At 40.5% G+C, this 21,559-nt stretch overlaps 2 protein-coding genes across 6 annotated transcripts in view; one reads left to right on the top strand and one right to left on the bottom strand.

Annotated features, from left to right (window-relative positions):
- The window catches only part of Smr (Smrter), a 190,830-nt gene that overhangs the window by 31,368 nt on the left and 137,903 nt on the right, over positions 1-21,559 (bottom strand). For all 5 annotated transcript variants that reach the window (XM_069500873.1, XM_069500875.1, XM_069500874.1 and 2 more), the window contains 8 exons: positions 21,315-21,482; positions 20,413-20,538; positions 14,798-14,999; positions 13,831-13,993; positions 12,431-12,570; positions 11,022-11,136; positions 3,148-3,631; positions 1,629-1,746 (listed from right to left, as the gene is read on the bottom strand). In XM_069500873.1, the coding sequence (XP_069356974.1) occupies positions 1,629-1,746; positions 3,148-3,631; positions 11,022-11,136; positions 12,431-12,570; positions 13,831-13,993; positions 14,798-14,999; positions 20,413-20,538; positions 21,315-21,482 (1,516 nt within the window). The remainder of the gene's footprint in view (positions 1-1,628; positions 1,747-3,147; positions 3,632-11,021; positions 11,137-12,430; positions 12,571-13,830; positions 13,994-14,797; positions 15,000-20,412; positions 20,539-21,314; positions 21,483-21,559) is intronic.
- On the top strand, positions 136-1,028 carry LOC138402791 (uncharacterized). The gene has a single exon (XM_069500952.1). The coding sequence runs from the start codon at positions 209-211 to the stop codon at positions 680-682; it is 474 nt and encodes a 157-aa protein (XP_069357053.1). The 5' UTR covers positions 136-208; the 3' UTR covers positions 683-1,028.

Raw genomic sequence — 21,559 nt, forward strand, 5'->3', positions numbered from 1 at the left:
TTGGAGTGCTTTTTGTGTGTATTGAATGGACCTATATAATACTTTTGTTACAATGCAACCTCTTTTCATCGTTGCCCGTATTATTATACATTAATTTTTAATGGGTTAAACGGAATCGCAGTGTAAACTTTTCGGGGAAGTCACTCTGGGTATATAAGGCCGGGGATGAAGATCGCGCGATTAGTCTACGGTCGGCAGCGGTTCGGGGATGCTGTCTCTGTACCGCGCATGGCTCGGGCCGAGTCCTTGTGTGGCTCGTCCCGCTCCGCCCCCGGGTGCTCACAGACCCGTCCCGAGACGAGCTAAGGCTCCTTCGCCGCCTTCATCTCCACCGCCGCCCTCACCGTCGTCTACAACTTCGAGCGAGCTCGACGTAGAACGAATCGAGGAATCCCCACCGACAAGTCAAAGCAACACAGTTTTGGACATCGCGTCCTGCGACGGACCCGTCCGCTTCAGCCGAGTCCTGAACGTCGCGTGGCAGGAACCGAACCAGGAGCGGCAATGGCCGTGCCGCCACAGAAAGACCCCGGCGCGTTCCACGCTCCACTACTACCCGTGTAAGACATGCGGCTCTAAATTCCCCTCGTACTACTTCGTTCATAAACACAGGAAGAGTTGCCATGCTGAGGAAACCACCACCATTCAAGGCTCGCCTGAACCATCGACGTCCAGTGCGTAAACGTGTTGTGAAAAAATGCCTGTTTATGGGGTAAAAAGATCTAATTTGTGGAGTAAATAGCCAAATGTAAGTGGAACTTTAAAATGTGGGGTAAATGAGCATAACAAGTGGTGTATAACCATATCAGTATTATCATATCGAGTGATCGAGCGAGCTTAATGCGCCGTAGGTTAAATTAATTTAGTTACATTGGGCCTAATTCCTTTGTACACAATCTCTAAACTAAAATGGCACGTCTAAATCTATTGCTATCCCTTTCATAATGTTGCTTGCGGAAAAGGATAGCACTAGATTTAGACCTGTTAATTTAGTTTAGTTTAGAGATTGTGTACAAGAGAATCGGCCCCATTGTTGAAATAAAAGTTTTATCGACTACTGGTGTTTCAATTCTTATTATTCTATATGCTATGTAAAAAAGAGTTTTTGTTAATTTAATAATTTTAATTTTTTGTACATTTTAGAAATGGAACAATTTTTAATAGCCCAATTTAATTTTGTGTTATCTGTTCATTGTAACATTAAATCTTGAATGATTTTTTAATAATTACTTATTTATTACATTTAGTAATACCTAATTGTTCAATGAAACCACTGTACAACAGCAAGGTATTAAAGTTTAATTTTTTGTAACTTTTTAAACATTTGCTTGGCTACAAATTGATCAGAGATGGAACTATTCAAAATGCTTATGAGTGAACTAATTGAAATACAGAGTCATAACTTATGACCTACACTAGATTTCACTTAGTTTACAAAGTTCAAAAAGGTTAGAAATATAAACTTAACGATTCTAAGTAATTTTAGAAACTGAATAAATTAAATTTTATGAGATTCCCTGATATCCATGAGTTAAGTCTTAACTTACTCAACTTTGTGGTTCCACTACAGAGCAAGTGTAGTCATTACCACCGTTAGACAATAAGTAGGAACCGGTTTAGGTACTTACCAGGCTCGGGCGTGGGCGGCGGATGCGTGGGCGTGGGCGGTTGGGCAGGCTGCGGCGTGGGCGGCGCGCTGCCCGACAGACACGTCGACACCGAACCGCCACTTGGTACTGATGTCGTCTGTCACACATAATGGTATTTAAGCTTTTGTTCCTTTGCAGCTCAATATACTTGCTCAACAGTGGACTAATTGGATGTTTGTGTTGGTGAATATGAAATTGGCAATTTCTTGTTATATTTCTTATCGTGTAATAAGGTGATGCCAAATTTTTTTTGTAAATCAACCAGCAGATTTCCGTGAGTTTGTCCGCGTGGATTTATGGATTTAGATTTTTAAGGATGCCGTTGGAATTTCCAAAAATCCTTTCTTAGTGCGTGGTCTAACCTTATGGAAAGAACTTACATGCAGATTCACCACTCGCGTAGTCTGTCAGTCAGTTTTATAATATTGACAGTGGACATGACATGGACATACAAGATAATTAAATGGATACGAACATCAATGGTTACCTAAACTAGGTATGTAGCCAATAGTGAAAAAAGCCACAAAATCATGTAACTACCAAATTTTTTTAGTATGTCATATAATATACATTATTAGCTAAATTTTGCCCAGCATAGAAAAAGTGTAGACTTAGTATGTAATACATACAAAGATTTAAAATACAAATCCACTTTCTCTAGTCTGGGCAAAATTGTATTTTTTTTTTATTTTTTTTAATAGATAATCGCGAGCAAGCGAGCAGGCGGGTCACCTGATGTTAAGTGATTACCGCCGCCCATGAACATTTGCAGCACCAGAGGAGCCGCCGATGCGTTGCCGGCCTTTTAGGAATTTGTTGGTCCGCCCCTTGAATAACCCCATGTTATAATCTAGTGGGAACACCGCCGATGGGAGTTGGTTCCACAGTTTGCACGTGCGTGGAAAGAAGGATCTGGCGCAGCGGACGGTCGAAGTGCACCAGACACCCAGATGGTGAGGGTGAAATTCCTTACGGTGGCGCGCGGTGCGGTTGTAGAAAAAAGAGGGTGGAATGAGGTCAAAAAGCTCTTCAGAGCACTCCCCATTATACAGGCGATAGAACACGCATAGAGAGCTAACGTCTCTGCGGTGCTCCAGGCTTTCCAACGAGGCGGTTAGTTTGGGATCGTCCACAAGTCGAACAGCCCGCCTTTGGATCCGATCAAATGGAAGGAGTTGGTACTGGGGTGCTCCAGCCCAAAGGTGGGAGCAGTACTCCATGTGAGGGCGGACTTGCGCCTTATAGAGTAGGAGCCTATGCTCGGGCGCGAAGTACCGCTTTGCTCTGTTGAGCACCCCAAGCTTTTTGGAGGCTAATTTGGCCTTGCTTTCCAAATGATCGCGGAATTGAACCTCGCTCGAAATGTGGACTCCAAGGATCCCAATGCTGTTGGAAGGTGTGAGGGGAGTGCTCTGAAAGAGAACTATTTTATACTAAATACATACCTTAATTTAATATATCAACTACTTACAAGCCATAAACTTGAAAACATACTCACAGTAATAACCGTCGCGGTAGTGGCCGCGACCGTGGCCGGCGGCGACTCCGGTAACGGGACCGTCGCCGCGTCACAGGCCGGCGGCGTCGGCGCCGACACGGCCGGGCTGCCGACCGGGCCCGACGCGCTCGTCACAACACTCACATTACAACTATTCACACCACTGCTAGTACTCGTCAACGCACTGGGCACATTCAAACTTGCACTAGAAGTACTTCCACTTGGTATAAGTCCATTTGTATTGCTGAGTCCATCTGGTCCGCTTGAACCACTCAAGCCTGTCAAACTTGAACTGCTCAGGCTTGTAGGTCCACTCGAACCGCTCATGCTTGCCGGTCCGCTCAAAATGCTCAAGCCAGTGGGTCCGCTCGAGCCGCTTATCGCGCCCGGGCTGCCGCTTGCTGCGCTCGCGACTGGGGCTGGTGGTGCCGAAGACGCGGGCGGTGGTGAAGGGGGTAGGGGAGGTGTTCGACTCAGTTCTGACCTGTGGACAAGGTAATAAGGTTGTAAATGTCCTATTCGCCAATAATTTCTACAAAGCAACATTTCATGTCACATCAAATTGAGTAAAACACAATGTTTAAAAAGTATGCACTAAATCGAGAATCTCCTCATTTTTTGAAGTCAGTAAATATCATAGAAAGTATGGAGAAGGAGTAAAGTGTGTAGTGCTAGTTTTTGTGAAAAGCTTTTTCCCACTGTAGAGTAAGTATGTGGGTTATAGTAAATGTAAAGTTCGCAAATCTCAATTAATCCTTTTTGAGTACCGTATGAGTCCCACTTTAAATAAAATAAAATAAATAAACTTTTATTTCAGGCATAAGTACACCCATAATTGTGTGTTAGTACAGAAACAATTCCTTAACCTATGTTAGTATCTACTTATTACTAGCTTAAACTTAACTTAACAACTAATTCTACTAAAATTAAAACTAATCCTATTTATAATGCCCAACTTTAGAGCAAGCAAAATTATAATTATTTTGTTGTTGTAAGTAAATAAAAAGGTTTTCTTTTTAAGTATAATTATGGTTTTTTTATCTGACATTTTACGGGACTTTTATAGGTGACCTATAGGTCACTGGGGCTGGCATATGTGTCAGCTCCATCGTTACACACTAAATCATCTAAATGAACTATGATTATGATTGACAAAATATTTATGGTCTTATTCCAAAAACTTTAGGCACAGTCTAAACAGACGTTTTTATTTTATTTTATAGACTAGCGCTTTGTTGCAATCAAACCTGGTGGCAAGTGAAGATGCAGTCTAAGATGTAGCGCGCTTGCCTAGAAGATGCCTATTTTCCTTGATTAAACCCGTCTATCCCATACAACACATAAAGCGAATGTCCGTTTGAACTGCACCTACAGACTAAGGTCACAGTTCACGACAGGAAACTTCTAACAAAACTAAAGCAGCCCTATTTTGCTTAGCCCTATAATGCTGAGCTGGGACCATTTTTCGGGTTGTTCCGGCGCTTCATTTGCTTAAAGCACGTTGGGCGCTGGAAGCTGTGCATCAGCACAGCTTATGCTCAGGTGCAAGAAGCGCCGGAATAACCAGATCTTAGTTACAAGATGTCATGTGTGGCACAGATTGGAAAATAAACTTCTTTTCGTTCTTCTTTCTTTCTTTGATTTTACGTCACCACAGTCTAATATTTGGCATAATATCTTCGATTCAGGATTAAATCGAGAGTTCGCTCACTCTAGTTGCTAATGTTGACTAGTCTGTGACTGCACCTAAAGTTTTTTTTAATAAGACCATTAGTGTTTATCATCAAGGCAAGTAACGGTAAGCATTAATTACATTTGGAGCTGTTTATTAATTCCTCGTCCAGGGGTAAGCGGGCACCCGCGGGGTAAACCGGTTAATTTAAAGAGTGGCGAATTGCGCTAATTATGTTTACCCTTTACCCCACCCCCGCCTCTACCCGCGCGCGTCGTCGCTGTTTACCCTCGCAGATATCGCATTAATCAGTTCAAATGTATGAAATGTTAATTTTCATATTTTAACAAGGACGCGCGTATTGTTTGTTAAGTTGTATAATGTTTTAACATTATTTTAAGGTCGTATAATCATGTTTAAAGAGTTAATTAGTAATTTTGCAGCATCTATAGGACTTCTATTTATTGTGATTACAATATACAAATAGTAACTTTCAGAACTAAAATATTATGTTCTGTCTGTACTACACGAAGAATTATACGTTTTTGAATTTGATAACTGCACAATGTTTTTTTTACAAACATTTTTAATTTTATCTCATGCCCTTTTACCACAATTTATCCTACTGTAAAGGACAAACTTGCGTCACTGTCAACTAGAGACTCATACTAATAAAACATAGTTATACTAAACATTACAGTGTAATATTTGTTTTGTGTATAGGTCATACATTCTACGTGTAGTGTATAGAAACAGTGTCTCATTTATATAACTAAGGCCTTAAATTATAACTTATTAATAGGTACATATAGCCTTAGGCATATGTAAACGTTTCCATATAATAAATCCTATACCAGTCCTGGATCAGGATTAATACTATTATAATATTTATCTTCGGCCAATCAAATCTGTTCGCAACGGTAACTATATTTTGAAAATTCGGAATCCGTCTGTTAATTAACAGCGGGGAGGCGCCATTGGACAGGCTGAGCTAACAGCAACAACGCAAACCCATGCCGCAGGGATAAATGGGAAAATGTCTATTGTTTTACCTACCCTACTAAGGTATACAGTTGTTTAGAGCGGGCAGCTAGCTTCAAACTGTGACTGCTTTGTGAACTGATCTTACACTACAACTACTAGAAATTAGAACTCTTGAAGTTGTATTTTTTTTAAAGAATTGAATTATTTTAAAGCCATGTTTTAATCATGACTAGCATTCCCCTTTCCCCTCTAATTAAGTGTTAAGTTTGTGCTAGGAGCCGGAACGACAATAGTACAACGGGTGGGGCTTGAACCGCCAACCTTTCGGATTTCAGTCCGCTCCTTTGATTGTTGAGCTATTGCTGCTTCAAAGTTAATTAACTAGTACTATCGTCAATGTAAACCAAAGAATATAAAACAGGTAAGTAAATTAAACTAATTAGTTCCCTAGTAGTTAGAGCCCTGCAGAAATCTATATCAATATGATATAAAAAACAAAGAAATAAAAAAGAATCGAGTAAAAAGTTCTTGTACTTTTTCATCGTCCCCCGTGTTTCGGTTTCTCGATTGGCGGCCGCTTTTAATTAAGGCAATTAGAAAGATGGGTGCACGGTGTTTGCGTAAAAATCTAAACAAGCCGTCACCGAGGAGCGAGTAGGCATGGGGTTGTATCGATCATTTCTTATATCGATGTTTCTTCATTTGTACCGTGGTGGGAATTATTTCATTTAGACCATTAGAAAGCCCAAAGTGGCTCACCTTGAAGTTGTGTTTAATTTCCTTCGATTATTTTATTTTATTTTGCCACCATAAGTAGTTTTATTATAGTTTTTGTAAAAAGTATATTTTATTTGACTTTTTACTAGCGGCGTGGGTCAACCCGTATTTTTTGAATTAGTTTTTTTAGCACTCAAAATTAGAGTAGTACGTGCGCGTTTAGCGGAATCATGATCGACGAAAGTCTTTCTAAATTTCCATAGCCGTTGGCTAGTGGCACACATTATTATAGCGATTTAAGTTTGTTGTTCCTTATATATCATGTACTTTCGCAAAGTAACACCTGCTTCTATCCAACAGTCAATTAGATGTCGATATTCCTGTCATCGACAGTCGATAAGCAGCAGTTGACAGCACTGGAACCGTCCCGCGGGATCCCGCGCAAATAATAACGGGAGTGATTGTCAACACACGCACGAATATCGCGCCATTATTATTCTATATTTCTTTATTGACAATCACCCCCTATCCCCCCTAAACCCAGCCCCTCCCCTCCCAAGGGGGTGCGGAACAGAATTGGTTTTTTTTTTAATTCATTGATGTAAATATACGTTCCATTGAGGTAAAAATATGTCTTTATTAATGTAAATAACTGAACAAACTGTCAAGTTCGTTTGATGAATATTTTATTTGAGAACACTGTCGTTATGCATTGCTGATGTAGGTACATATAAATAAATTATCTAATGTAGACTGTAGAGGCAAAGGCTGAGTTAGCGAGAAGTATCTTGTGAATTATCATCATTGCAAATCTACTCGAAATATTAGGGTAAGTAGGTAATATTTTATCCTGGAACTCAAACTTATTTACAACAGTAAATACTATATTGGTATCGATTCTTATGTCTTTCTTTAAACTAAATTTAGAGTAGGTACCTATCCGCAACTTTTTTTTTCCTTTTTTAAATAAATTTTAAATTAACTATCAGAATCAGTACCAGTAGCAACTTAAATAAAGCTAATCTCAAAAATTACAGAACTGATTATATGTATTCATATTTTCCGTACCTATATATTTTTTTCTTCTCTTGGACTTAATAGACAGCTATTCTTAATTAGCCTAGACTTAATAGAGACTTAATAGACCCAAATGCCTTTGTGCCCATATGCCCTTAGACGTTCGTTCGTTGATTCGGTTCGTATCCGTGATTCTTCGAAGTGGCCGTCATACAAATACGTACTTTCGACTCGTATTTTTTTTACGGATCCGTAAAATCACGGATGAGTGCACAAACGCCCTAAAGCGCGCCGTGCGAAGCGCGTAGCTTATGCACTTTATCGAGAAGTTTGTTTAACTTTTATGTAAATTAAGAAAAATTTGAATTAAGTGTATTATAAGCCGTTAAATTGAAGAAAATCTACCCACATTATACGAGTACGATAAAATAATTCATTTTTCTGAGAAAAGTTAAGTGGATTGAGTAGAAATATGAATTTTAAACGATTAATGCAAAGAAAAATCTCGATCTGAATCTCATAAAGCAGAGTGGAGGGCAAACAATGTTCGGAAAGAAGTTACGAAAAACCCTTTTTCGGTTGCCTTTTCAACGCTTTATGGAGATTAGATTCGCACAGACTTATTCACCGAAAGCAGTATTTGACTGTGTTTAAACTGCTCACTTTTTCTTTAAATATTAGTGTTGTTTATAAATAGTATGTTAGGTATGTTTTTATAAACATAACACTTTCTTACACATTTCCTCAAAACAAACGGCGATACCTAACTGAAATGATGAAATAAAATATGTCACCGTCGAATATCACAATCATACAATTATTTTAGTCTTCCTCCATTTGCAAACAGTCTTGAAAAGTCTAGTAGTTACCATTTTCTATCCACTTATACTCATAACGTTTCTATTTGCAATATCAAGGCGCTCGTAAAATCCATGGGTTCAGTATGTAGTTATTTTCAAACATGAATCAAGCTACACACAATACTTACTAAGTAGGTACTATTATTTAGCACTCTCCTCTCTACCTTTACCTTACATTCTAGAACAGATTTTTATTTATTTTTATGCATAATAGTTTTCGATTTATCGTGCAAAATGTCGAAATAATACGACTGTAGTATGGAACCCTCGGTGCGCGAGTCTGACTCGCACTTGGCCGGTTTTTTGAGAACATACATTAGCATACGTACTGGAGTGATTTACAATAATAAAAACTACTAGATGATACCCACGACTTCGTCCGCGTGGATTTAGGTTTTTGAAAATCCTGTGGGAACTCTTCAATTTTTCGGGATAAGAAGTAGCCTATGTCCTTCCCCGGGATGCAAACTATCTCTGTACCAAATTTCGTTAAAATCGGTTGAACGGTTGAGCCGTGAAAAGCTAGCAGACAGACAGACAGACAGACAGATACACTTTCGCATTTATAATATTAGTATGGATATGTATATTATATAGAATATAGATTAACTTACAATTCGCATTTCTATCGTACAGAACCCCAAAAGCCCGGTGCCTCCCGCCCGTAGTGAATAATTCATGCCGACCGCTGGTCGTGTTGACACGGCGTAATTAAATAGCTCTCTCAGTCCCGCTCTGTATTGAACTGTTGTACCAATGTTCTTGTACGGATTTTATTATTGTACTCCAGCAGTGGCGTGCAGCTCATAGAAGCATAAACGCACTGCTTACCCTCATTGCAAGAAATCAATGCTTACTTTTTCATTATAACCTGCCGTAAAACAAGTTCATACCTAAATGCATACCCTGGCTTGAACTCCTGTGCACGCCACTGTACTCCAGCTATATAAATGTACCATATGTAGATGCGGCGCTTCATAGTACAAAACTTTTCACCTGTCCATAGTCGCTTGCACTGGCGAGTGCAAACCTAGCTTTGCTGCCGACTGTATGACTGTACTTTTGACGGCCATGTCAAAAGTACAAGTTAGCGCACACCACGATGTGGTGAGTTGCGGTGCGTTTTAAAATCAGCAAATTTGAATTTTAATCTTTCAAAATCCGGTGCGGAATTAATTCCGTAGTACGCGCACTTCTGTGCAGTTCTATAGTTCACAGATTTTGCAGGGGGAAAACGTACGGAAATTAAGAGCTAGGCTCTTAATCTAAGGGTTTTGCACCACTGCATCTAAAGCGAATTACAATAATTGACAGGAATGCGGACACCCACCACCTGGGTGTCTGTCGCACTTCGACCACCCGTTGTGCCAGATTCTTCTTTAATGCAAACTGTGGAACCAACTCTCATCGGCGGTGTTCCCACTAGATTACAACATGGGGTTATTCAAGGGGCGAATCAACTAATTCCGGCAACGCATCGGAAGTTCCTCTGGGGCCGCAAATGTTCATGGGCCGCGGTAATCACTTAACATCAGGTGAGGTCGCTTGCTCGTTTGCTCACTATCTCTATTTAAAAAAAAACCGATGTTTGAAACGCCGCATCTAGTGGAACATTGATATCGCTGTTGCACTCCGTTTTGGATTGACTACTATAAATAAAATTCGTGGTATTGTTTGTGCTTAGATTTTATTTCATTTTTCCTACACAAAATTGTATAAAGTTTTGTTGTTCGTTGGTTCAGGTATTACGTATGATTTGTAAGACATTTTACTACCACTTTGTTACAGCTGGATTAGAAAACAGCCTTCAAATAAGTCTTGAAAAGTTTATATCTTTGGATTTCATGTTATGAAGGAAATAAAAATTCGCGAAATTTAAAACTAAATTTTTTTTAGAGCTAATTGTTTTCATGATATTGACGACGACAAAGGATGTATAATAATTTTTTATCTTATCTTTGTCCCTTAGGAGTAGATACAATTAATCGTTCATGAATGAAAAATAAAATGGTATAGTTAGATTTAAATATTGTTTCTTGAGATGAAGAACTAAGTGAAGAGTTGAAAGTTCAATGTTCAATCACAACCGCTCTCTACGTGACTTCAAGGAATTACGTTGCACTATTTTATCCGGATAACGAAAGAGGGCGGAGGTTCAAAGGACCAAAAACGAACCCTCGGCATGCAGTACATTCAAATGAAAGTAGATGGCGCTTCCATTCCAAGTAGGTGCTAAGTTAGTTTTGGTTGCTTTTGTTAGGTGGCGCTGTTATGTAAAGTATTGATTACTCTACTTTTTTTGATCCTTCGAGCCGGATTTTGACGGCACGTTTATATTGTATTATTACACAAGAATTCTAGAGTTCTTGGACTTGGAAACAAAGCAAAAAAAGGCACATTTTACTTTAAAGTGTTTTGACGCACAAATTCGTCAATGTGGTCGTCGCGTCGTCGCGGTGAGATGTAAAATATCTTCTGATAAAGATGATATCAAACGAGTCGCAGAAAGCCGCTGGATACAGGCAGCGCAAGACCGTGGCGTGTGGAAGTCTCTACAAGAGACCTATGTCCAGCAGTGGACGTCTATCGGTTGATGATGATGATGATGATGTATGTGCACTGACCTCGCAGGATGCGCAGGCGCCGCGGGCGGTACGGGGATGAGGTCGACGGGCGTGGACTCCGTCTGCGGCACCATCTCGTCCATATTCGAGTCCTTATCCGCCACGCGCGCCGTGCCTGCGGACATACAATTGGTTCAAACAACTATAAAAAGAGAGCGAATTAATAAAAACATGTTAAAAAGCCGTGGGGTGTCCTGAGACGCCCAACGGAAGCGAAGCTGTGCTCTGTTGCGCTCACATGGGCAGCAAATTGCGCTATCCAAGAAAGCCATCAAGTTTCATCGCCTTAGGATGCTTTGAATGCGCGTTTCGATGATGAGAAAGATACCAGAATCACACTAAATGCCCTGTAGGGCCAAGAGGTTAGGCCAAAGACGAATCCAGCGAAATTCCACTAGAATCAGAAAACACTAAATTGTAACTTAAAATTGTTTTCACCGCGATTAATAGCCTCAAGTGACAGAAGGGCTGGCTCATTTTTGCGCAACGGATCAGCCTGGCTGTCTAGCGCGGAAACGCAGCCAGTGTTCTTGGCACCATTCCACGCGGGCATGATTTGCATAGTAATCAGATAAGGCTAGCTTAAGGTTTTACAAAAATTGCTTTTTAAATCTGCGACGTTTGGGTACATGAGTTAAACGACTAGTTTAGAAAGAGACTAGAGAATCGGGGCCATTGGCCCCGATTCTCTAGTCTCTTTCTAAACTAAATTTAGAGTATCTGCATCCTTTTCTTTTTACTAATGCTAAAAAAGGAACGGAACATGACTTTCACATTTAAAGACTCTAAATTTTAGTGCACAATACAAATTTAAACAGTAGGTTCGCGAGTGCGTGCTAAAATCACGGGTTTTACCATCTAAAAATTAAATTTAGAAATGTCAAACTGCTTCTGTCCTTTTCATATTACAATAGTAAGAAGAGGGTGCGAATATTCTAAAATTAGGTTGTGCTTAGAATCGTTGCCAATGTTGCTCTAAAAAAATTCCTACAATTCCATATGAACTGGGTATTGTTGCAAACAAGTCGAACGCGCTTAAGACGTGTTTTACATGTAACATGGCGTTATATCAAAGTGAGATTAAACTGTATGTAAGTTCTCCGCCTTCTTGAACAACTGGTGGTAGATAGTCCTGGAAGGCGGAAGGAAGGAACAGTACCCCAGTGACCCCGTATCCGCTGTAGTCTCTGGTGACGTCAGCAGGCAACTCGGGCTCAGGTATCTACACTGTAGCTTTTTATAGTTCTCCGCCTTGGACAGGTCGCAGATGGCGCGGAAAGACCGAAGGAGGAAACAGTACTGACGCTGTATCCACTGAAGCCTCGTGGTGACCCCAGCAGGCACCTCACCTCCTTGGACAGGTAGTGGATAGCGAGCAAAGGCAGAAAGACAGAAATAACAATACTGACCCTGTATCCGCTGCAGCCTCGTGGTAACTCCAGCAGGTAGCTCGGGCTCGGGCACGGGGCGCGGCCGCGCGTGTCTCCGCGGCCGCGGCTTCCTCAGCAGCTGCTTGTAGTTCTCCGCCTTCTTGGACAGGTAGTAGAACCTGCCCGCAAACACCACATTACCGAAAGAACACAGTTTATATCATGAGCATCGAAATGATAAGATATGCCCAAGCAAACAAAATTTTTCACGGTTTTGGAACCAAATAAATCAGCGCCACCTCTTAGATACGAGTACTAATAATGTAATGAACGACTCGTTTGAAATCCAGACGTCACTGAGGTTGCATTGGTGATAAAGTACCACTGAGTCGGTGCCATTTTGTTTGTTCAATGGCCATGTCCATATGAAGTAATATATAAGTCAATGATCATGAGTAATTCTTCGTCTTGTCTAATACTGGACGTGGTTCTTTAAAGGCGCTTCCACTTTCCACCGTTTTTCTGGAGCCAAGGGACTATAGTTGGGCCATTATGAAAGTGCGAACAGTGTCAGAAATCATTTTTATCAGACCTCTCGCTCGTATTTACAGGCCTTATGGAGCTGGAACATGATGCTCTTGTGTTGTGTAACAGTAAAAAAAGGATTTATCCATAGTCGATAACAGGTTATAAAAAGCGAAGGGAAACAGCATCCCTTTATTGGTAACAACATCTGCGGTATTCTCCCAACATCGCCGCGCATCTCGCAGCGATCGTAGTGATTTATGACTCCGTTCGCACGTTCATAATGGCCTAATGGTTCATAATAGGGAGAACTATTATGAGGGCATGTGAGGTTGATAGGCCTGTCGCGAAATTTTTAAAAACCTACATCCACGCGGACGAAATCGCGGGCATCATCTAGTTTCTGATAAAATACACGGACCGATCCGTCTACCTCACATGCCCGTAGTAGTAGTACTTAGTAGGGACGACATGGAAACTTTGACCATTGACAATGGTTGTACAACCAATGGTCAAAGTTTGCTAGAATGAGTAATGACTCAGTACTACAGACACTTCCTTATTTATATTATCGAAGCATGTGAAGATAAGCGAAGTGTTGGTCATTACTATATTATGACTAGCTTATCTCGCGATTTCATTCGCGTGGACCACACAAATTTGAAACCACTGTTTTACCTTTAAAGATTGAATTTTCAAAAATTATTTTTTAGTGGATGCCTACGTCATAATAGCTATCTGCATGCCAAATTTCAGGCCGAACTGTCCAGCAGTTTGAGCTGTGCGTTGATAGATCAGTCAGTCAGTTAGCTTTTCCTTATATATCTTTGGATAAGAATCAGAGGCAGAGTACCTCTACCTCTACCTAGCTAGCTTGAAAGACTCCAATTAGGTATTAGTGAAGGTGTTCATACCTGACACAGTCTCTCACGCTCTTCCTGGGCAGAAAGGACGCTATCTGGCCAAAGTTCTTGGGGTGCTGGAGGTATTTCTCACGAAAAAGCTCGCGCTCGGCGCGCGACCACACGTTCCGCAGCAGCAGCTCCTTGTGCTCCCTCTCCATGTCCATGCACCGCTCTGCAACATGGTCAGTGGTCACACGTGTGCCAACTTGTTTCTCCAATAACACTACACTACCCAGTACAGTCATCATCATCATCATCATCAACCAATAGACGTCCACTGCTGGACATAGGTCTCTTGTAGGGACGTCCACACGCCGCGGTCTTGCGCCGCCTGGATCCAGCGGCTCCCTGCGACTCGTCTGATATTGTCGTCCGTCCACCTAATGGGGGGTCTTCCAATGCTGCGTCTTCCGGTGCGAGCCGCGAGGTCGCCATTCCAGCACCTTGGAACCCCAACGTCTATCGGTTGTACGAATTATGTGTGCCCATTGCCATTTCAGCTTCGCAACCCGTTGAGCTATGTCGGTTACGCCCGCTGAGTGACTCTGAGCTTTCTTATGAGGCCCATAGTTAGCGACCATGTCTCGGATCCATATGTCATCACTGGCAACACGCACTGTTCGAAGACTTTGGTCTTCAAGCACTGAGGAATTTTGGACAAGAAGACATCTCGAAGCTTCCTGAATGCTGCCCAACCGAGTTGGATTCGGCGGTTGACCCAGTACAGTACACGGCAGAAAATAATGTACATCGACCTTTAGAAGGAGATAGCGGTTTTGTAGAGCATTGTCTCTGTCGTTGAGACCGACAACGAGTTCGCGCACGAAACGAGCGATGCACAGGCGGTTGCGGAGCGACGGCGCGGCAGCGGGGAAGAGACAGAAACAAACTATAGTACACGACAGGTCGAGATGGCAATCGGGGTATGACTCAGCGCGGGAACCTGGCCAGAAGGAAGAGAGAGAGAGAAGCTCACGGTTGGTGTCGAGCGCGCGAGGATGGCGGGGGTCGCGCAGCAGCGGCGGCACCACGGTGAGCGAGCGCATCTTCTTGTCCTCGTGCTCCTGCTCGTGCAGCCCGTCGGCGATCTCCTCCAGCTCCGCCTCCGACTTGACGCGCGCGCCCAGCCGGTTGAACCGCTCGCGCTCCTCGCGCGCCTTCCGGAGCTCGGGGAACACCTGGGGAAGACACAAGCATTCACCATATAATACGGTATTTGACAACTAGTCAAATCAGTAACTTTTTATCAAACGTCAAAACCTATATCCTATGTGTCTAAATATAATATGATGTTGTAAAAGAGTAGTATATATATGGTGCAACTTTTCATTGCATTATTGCATCATCCTAGTGACAATTAAAGTTTCAAAGAGAGTGCACGCGTCTTTTATTAAAAATCACACTCTCCAGTGGAATCGAGCAAAACTCAATCCTATCGCGTTGACATATGGTCCTTCGAGCCGGATCTTACGGCCGGCGACCGAGCGAAGTCCTAGTGCCTACGTGACCGAACGGCAGTTTTTTTTGTATGAAGTTCGCCACGTTGTTCCGTGAAACGAAATTGCAAAGTAAATGTCAGTTTATTGCGATTAAAAGTATAAAAAACACGCGAGTGAGATTTAAAACAAGGATTGAGTTATTATACAACGTGTAAAGTTAAGTTAATTACGTTTATTTGAGTTGAGTTTGTTCACCGTAATTAACTACGCATAACCTATACACGTACCACAATGGAAGAGTTGATCGCATACCAAAACGAGTTGTTAGAAAACTTGAGGCGCTCTGATAAAAACTTCAAAAAGTCACCGAAGGAGAGATTAAGACAGTCATATATTGAGTCACGCCTTGAAATATTGGAACAATTATGGAAAGAGTTCAAGGAAGGGCATAAAAACATCATTTACAAAGCGAGTCGTCTGGACAAATCTGTCACCGTGAGTTATCTTAAGGACAACACGTACGAGATTTTTGAGGATTTATACTTACAATATAAGACCGTGTTAAAAGAAAACTTGCAGCCTCATTGTTTAGAGACAACAACTACACAGCCAACTACAGAGAAATCAATCAATGAGGTTAAGTTACCTGTCATTCAATTACCGATATTTAATGGAAAGTACGAGGAATGGCAGACTTTTTATGATCTATTTTGCACATTAATACATGAAAACAAACGATTAACACCTGTACAAAAATTACACTATTTGAAAAGTAACCTAAAAGGCGAACCTGAGTTAATGTTACGCAATCTGCCTACAACGGACGCCAACTACCTAGAGGCATGGAGTCAACTAATCAAAAGATACAACAACAAAAGATATAATTGTAATGAAATTTTGAAAATTCTTTTTGGTCAAAAAGTGATAAGTATAGAGTCTGCATCTGCCATCAAAAACATAGTCGACACCACCTCAATGTGTATAAAATCATTAAAAAGCCAAGGAGTCAAGACAGAGACCTGGGATCTGTTCATAAATTATGTGGTAGTGTCAAAATTAGACACAGAAAGTGTCAAACTATGGGAACAAGATCTCAGCAAGGGCGACGATGAGTTACCAACATGGGAGCAATTAAAGGATTTCTTAGAGGCAAGGTTCAGAGCTTTAGAGATGGTAGAGACCAGCAAAGCAGGGAAACGGTGGACACCTCCGGCTAAACCCAAGGCGTTCCATGTCAGCGTTGACGAAGATAGTGTAAAGAGTGATCAAAAGTGCGCGTTTTGTAACATTAATAATCATTACATTTTTAGGTGCAAGAGATTTAGTGAAATACCGACCAAAGAGAGACAGGACTTTGTACAGAGGAACCGTTTATGTTTCAACTGCCTTTCTCCTTCTCATTCAGTCTATAAATGCAGAAGAATAGCAAACTGCAGACGGTGTGGAAGACGACATCACTCACTTCTCCATTTTGAAAAGGAAGAGAAAGAGCAGAAGGATGAGAATGCAAAAGTGGCTGAAACAACTCGGACAGGTACTATGAGCGAGGTGCAAAATTTGTCAAACTCTAACGACACACATATTGTAAGTAACTTTTCTAGTGAGCATGTAACAAATAATGTATTATTAGCGACTGCGAATGTATTTGTTAGAACTAAAAATGGCTGTAAGCGAGTAGTGAGAGTTTTATTAGACCAGGGTTCACAAGCGAGTTTCATTTCAGAATCAACTGTACAGTTTCTTAATTTAACGCGTAAATCAGTCAGTGGTTGGGTGTCAGGTGTGGGAGAAGGGCAAACGAGAATCAAACACATGGTTTCACTCATCGTGGAATCACGCCACAATCCCAGAGCTTCAGTCTGTGTAAATGCATATGTATTGCGTTCACTAACAACACTGTTACCCACTACTAACCTTAGCACTCCTGAGTGGTCAGAGTTAGAGAATCTAGAGTTAGCGGACCCAGGATACACAACACCAGGAAGAATAGATATTCTTCTTGGAGCTGAAGTATATAGTGATATATTGTTAGAGGGCATCATAAAACACCCGCAAGAAAACTTATTAGCTCAGAAAACAATTCTTGGCTGGGTACTATCAGGGAAGATGTCAGAGGAGTCAACTTCAGCGAGGAGATATTTTACAAGTCTACATATCAACGTTAAAGAGGATGAGATACTAAAACAATTTTGGGAGTTGGAAAATGAGCCTAATAGTATAGTGAAGAAACTATCAAGGGAAGAGGAAAGATGTGAAGAATACTACAATTCCACAACCGTTAGAGATGAAGAAGGAAGATACATTGTGAAATTGCCATTTAAAAATGAAGAGCCAGAGTGTCAATATGGAAATTCAAGAGAAATAGCAGGTAAGAGATTAGAGATTTTAGAAAGAAAATTAAAGAAGAATGAGCAACTTAAAGGAGAATATACACAGGTGATGGATGAGTACATAAATTTAAATCACATGATAGAAGTTGATGCTAAGGAGGTAGATAATCCTAAGGCGGTATACCTTCCTCACCACGCTGTTTTGAGAGAAGACAAGACTACATCTAAGGTACGTGTGGTTTATGATGCCTCGTGTAAGGACGGAGTCAACAGTGTCTCTCTAAACGACTGCCTACTTGTTGGGCCTAAACTGCAACAAGATTTGCGACATATACTAATGAGATGGAGGGTGCATAAGGTATGTCTTGCTGCAGACATTGTGAAAATGTATCGAATGATACGTGTAGCTGAGGAAGATACAAACTTTCAGAGATTACTGTGGAGATCCTCACCTGATAAACCTGTAATTCATTTTAGACTGTTGAGATTAACATTTGGAACTGCATGTGCACCATATCTGGCAGTGAAAACTCTACAAAGATTAGCTGATGATGAAAAAACAAAGTATCCTATTGCAGCCGAGATTACAAAAAGAGATTATTATATGGATGACCTACTGACCGGCTGTGATAGTTGTGAAGAGGCCTTACAGATTTATGAAGAAATGAATAAATTAATGACTTTAGGTGGATTTCAACTTCAGAAATGGTGCAGCAATGATGATACGCTACTAACCTATATTGGACAAAATAAAAGAGATGATGACTCGATTACACTTAAGGCTAATAACAGTCTAGTCAAGATATTGGGAGTGAGTTGGAATAGAACAACAGACACATTTGAATACACATTGAATTTACCAGACCTAAAACAACCTGTAACCAAAAGACAAATTCTTTCTGAAGTAGCTAAGCTCTACGATCCTCTTGGTTGGTTAGCCCCAGTTGTAGTTTTACAACACAAGTTACAAGGAATATCTTGTCAACCTCAATCTTAGATACAAATGGAATACAAAAACTCCTGATCCAGAAATCGATGACATAGTCATTTTAATGGAGGATCACATGCCACCTTGTAAGTGGTTACTAGGTAGAATAATACAAAAACACGTTGGGCCAGACAATATTACTCGTGTAGTTACAGTTAAATGTAAAAATGGTGTCTATAAAAGACCTGTCAACAGAATTTGTAAAATAACAAAACAAGATTGTGATTCTTAACTTCTTTATTATTAAAAAACACAAAGAACAGAGTTTCTTGTACATTATATGAGTTGATTCTATAAGTATACTATATAACTTTGTACATTATTGATGTAATCATAGGCTTAAGATATGAGTAGTGTCTTCAACTAACTTTGATCAGCACACCAATATTTCTTATAAAATTTAGCACTAATTATCATTATTTAGTATAAAAATGAGTTGTAAAAGCATAATTCTTTGTATAAATTGGTATGGTGATCAGTCAAACTTGTTTCATAATAATGCTACAAAGGTTCTTGTATTATGTTCTAATTCTTAGGACTAAAAACTTATGTTAAATTAATTTACTTTAAAAATTAGGTATCAATTATGTCTAAGAGCTAATTTACATATAACTGAGTACTTATGAACTAAATTTTAAGGCTATTTGATATCTAAATTATCTATATGAAAGTAAAATGATCACTTAGGTACTAGATCCTTACAAACTGTCTATATTATGGCCTAAATGATTATTTGCTTAATACAATGTACTTAGGTACTTATGCATACTTCTAACTAATAATCTGTGTAGGTAGGTACTTATACTTAAATCTAAGGTGTGTGTTTAACTTAAATCTAATGTAAAATTGTATAAACTTTATAGGTATTTAGTACTTACCATATACTTACTTTGAAAACCATTGATATACAGTCCACATAGATACTTCTTGTTTCAAGTTGTTTACTGAGTTATTGATATATGTATTATATTTAGTGTTGTATTCTGAAAGGACTGAGTCCTTTGGCGGGCGGAATGTCTAAATATAATATGATGTTGTAAAAGAGTAGTATATATATGGTGCAACTTTTCATTGCATTATTGCATCATCCTAGTGACAATTAAAGTTTCAAAGAGAGTGCACGCGTCTTTTATTAAAAATCACACTCTCCAGTGGAATCGAGCAAAACTCAATCCTATCGCGTTGACACTATGAAATACTGGAATGTGGCGTCACATCATAACGACGTACTTTTTTAGTTTAATCGTTAATTATTTAAAATGGTTATTACACTTAAAACTAACAAAGGACGTGGATTTAACGTATTTTGGAAGATTCACTATTCAATAATCACTGAGAAATGATTTCTTTTTGATAAAGTCAAATACCCAATTGAATGTACATATTTCCTGAGAAACGTTCCTACCCATAGGATAGTGTACCTAGTACCTACGGTGCAGTGCACAGACTGTTCTGCTTCTAGTATCGGTAAAGCTCAAAAGTAAGTTACACTATTTATTTTAAACTAGATGATGCTAAAACCGTGATAGCCTAGTGGTTACGTCGGGGTTCGGTCCCGGGCACGGACCTCTAACTTTTCGGAGCTATGCGCGTTTTAAGAAATTAAATATCACTCGCTTTGATGGTGAAGGAAAACATCGTGAGAAAACCTACATGCCTGAGAGTTCTCCATAATGTTCTCAAAGGTGTGTGAAGGAAGTCTGCCAATCCGCACTTGGCCAGCATGGTGGACTATAGCCAAACCCTTTACATACTAAGAGGAGACTCATGCTCTGTAGTGAGCCGGCTATGGGTTGATCATGATGATGATGGAAGTATGGATAACAACACTCACCTTCTCGAAGAACTCTCTATTTCTGGCGTCTTTCGTTTTCCTCTTCTGGCCTTGCTCTATCCTTTCCACTCGTCTCAGCCATTCAGACGCTCGCCTGCTGTATTCTTCTGTTAGAGCATCTTCCCTCTTTGAAACAAAATATAATATAGTAAGCCAGAGTAAGGTCAAGCAGATTAATCGGCTATCGCCACAAGCTCCTACCGAAGTTTAAGCTGTTTTTGGCCAAAGCTGAAGCCAAAGGATCGGTCGAACACAACTTTACAAATAATAAAATTACTAAATTATAGCACTGCAGTGCAATCCCATCTCTTCATAGATTTAACTTATTTTACATGATATTTTAAAATAACTATAGTATTTTGCAAGTAATCGTAATTAAGTCAATTAAATCGTAATTAAGTTAATTTCTGAATTTATTTGAAACTAGCTGATCCCCGGAACTTCGTCCGCGTGGAATTAGGTTTTTAACAATACCGTGGGAACTCTTTGATTTTCCGGGATAAAAAGTAGCCTATGTCACTCTCCAGGTCTTTATCTATACCCATGAAAACCCCAAAAAATCACATCAATGCGTTGCACCGTTGCAACGTGATTGAAGGACAAACCAACAAACCAATAAACCAACAAACCAACAAACAAACACACTTTCGCATTTATAATAAGGGTACTGAGGTACTGACTAGTTGCCCCGGCGAACTTCGTACCGCCTAACAGTCGATTCTAATTTATTAAATTTTTCTCTCCGTAAGAACCATCCTCGTACTTCAAGGAATATTATAAAAAAAGAATTAATGAAATCGGTTCAGCTGTTCTCGAGATTTGCGCTTAGTAATAAGACGACTGGCGGCCCCAAGTGCAACAACACCGCGTGTGCTGCTGTCGCCAACAGCAGATAATCTTACCTTTTCAGTCTCTTGTCGCACCCTCCTCAGATGCTCCGCGAGTCGTCTCCTGAAGGCGCGATGCTTCCTGATGTTCTCGTGGTACACCAGCGTGTCTTGCGGCTGGTTGTACAGCGGGTACAGCACTGGCGGCCCCAAGTGCGACAACATCGCGTGTGCTGCTGTCGCCTACGAACCAAATAAACAAACATCAACAAGTGTTAGGCCCGGACTCCACCAGAGCGGAGATGTACGGAGATGTCTGA

The sequence above is a fragment of the Maniola hyperantus genome, chromosome 9 (assembly GCF_902806685.2).
Source record: "Maniola hyperantus chromosome 9, iAphHyp1.2, whole genome shotgun sequence".
Taxonomy (NCBI): Eukaryota; Metazoa; Arthropoda; class Insecta; order Lepidoptera; family Nymphalidae; genus Maniola; species Maniola hyperantus.

Excerpts from the sequence above, each read along its gene's own strand:
- LOC138402791 (XM_069500952.1), top strand. The coding sequence starts at position 209 with ATGCTGTCTCTGTACCGCGCATGGCTCGGGCCGAGTCCTTGTGTGGCT.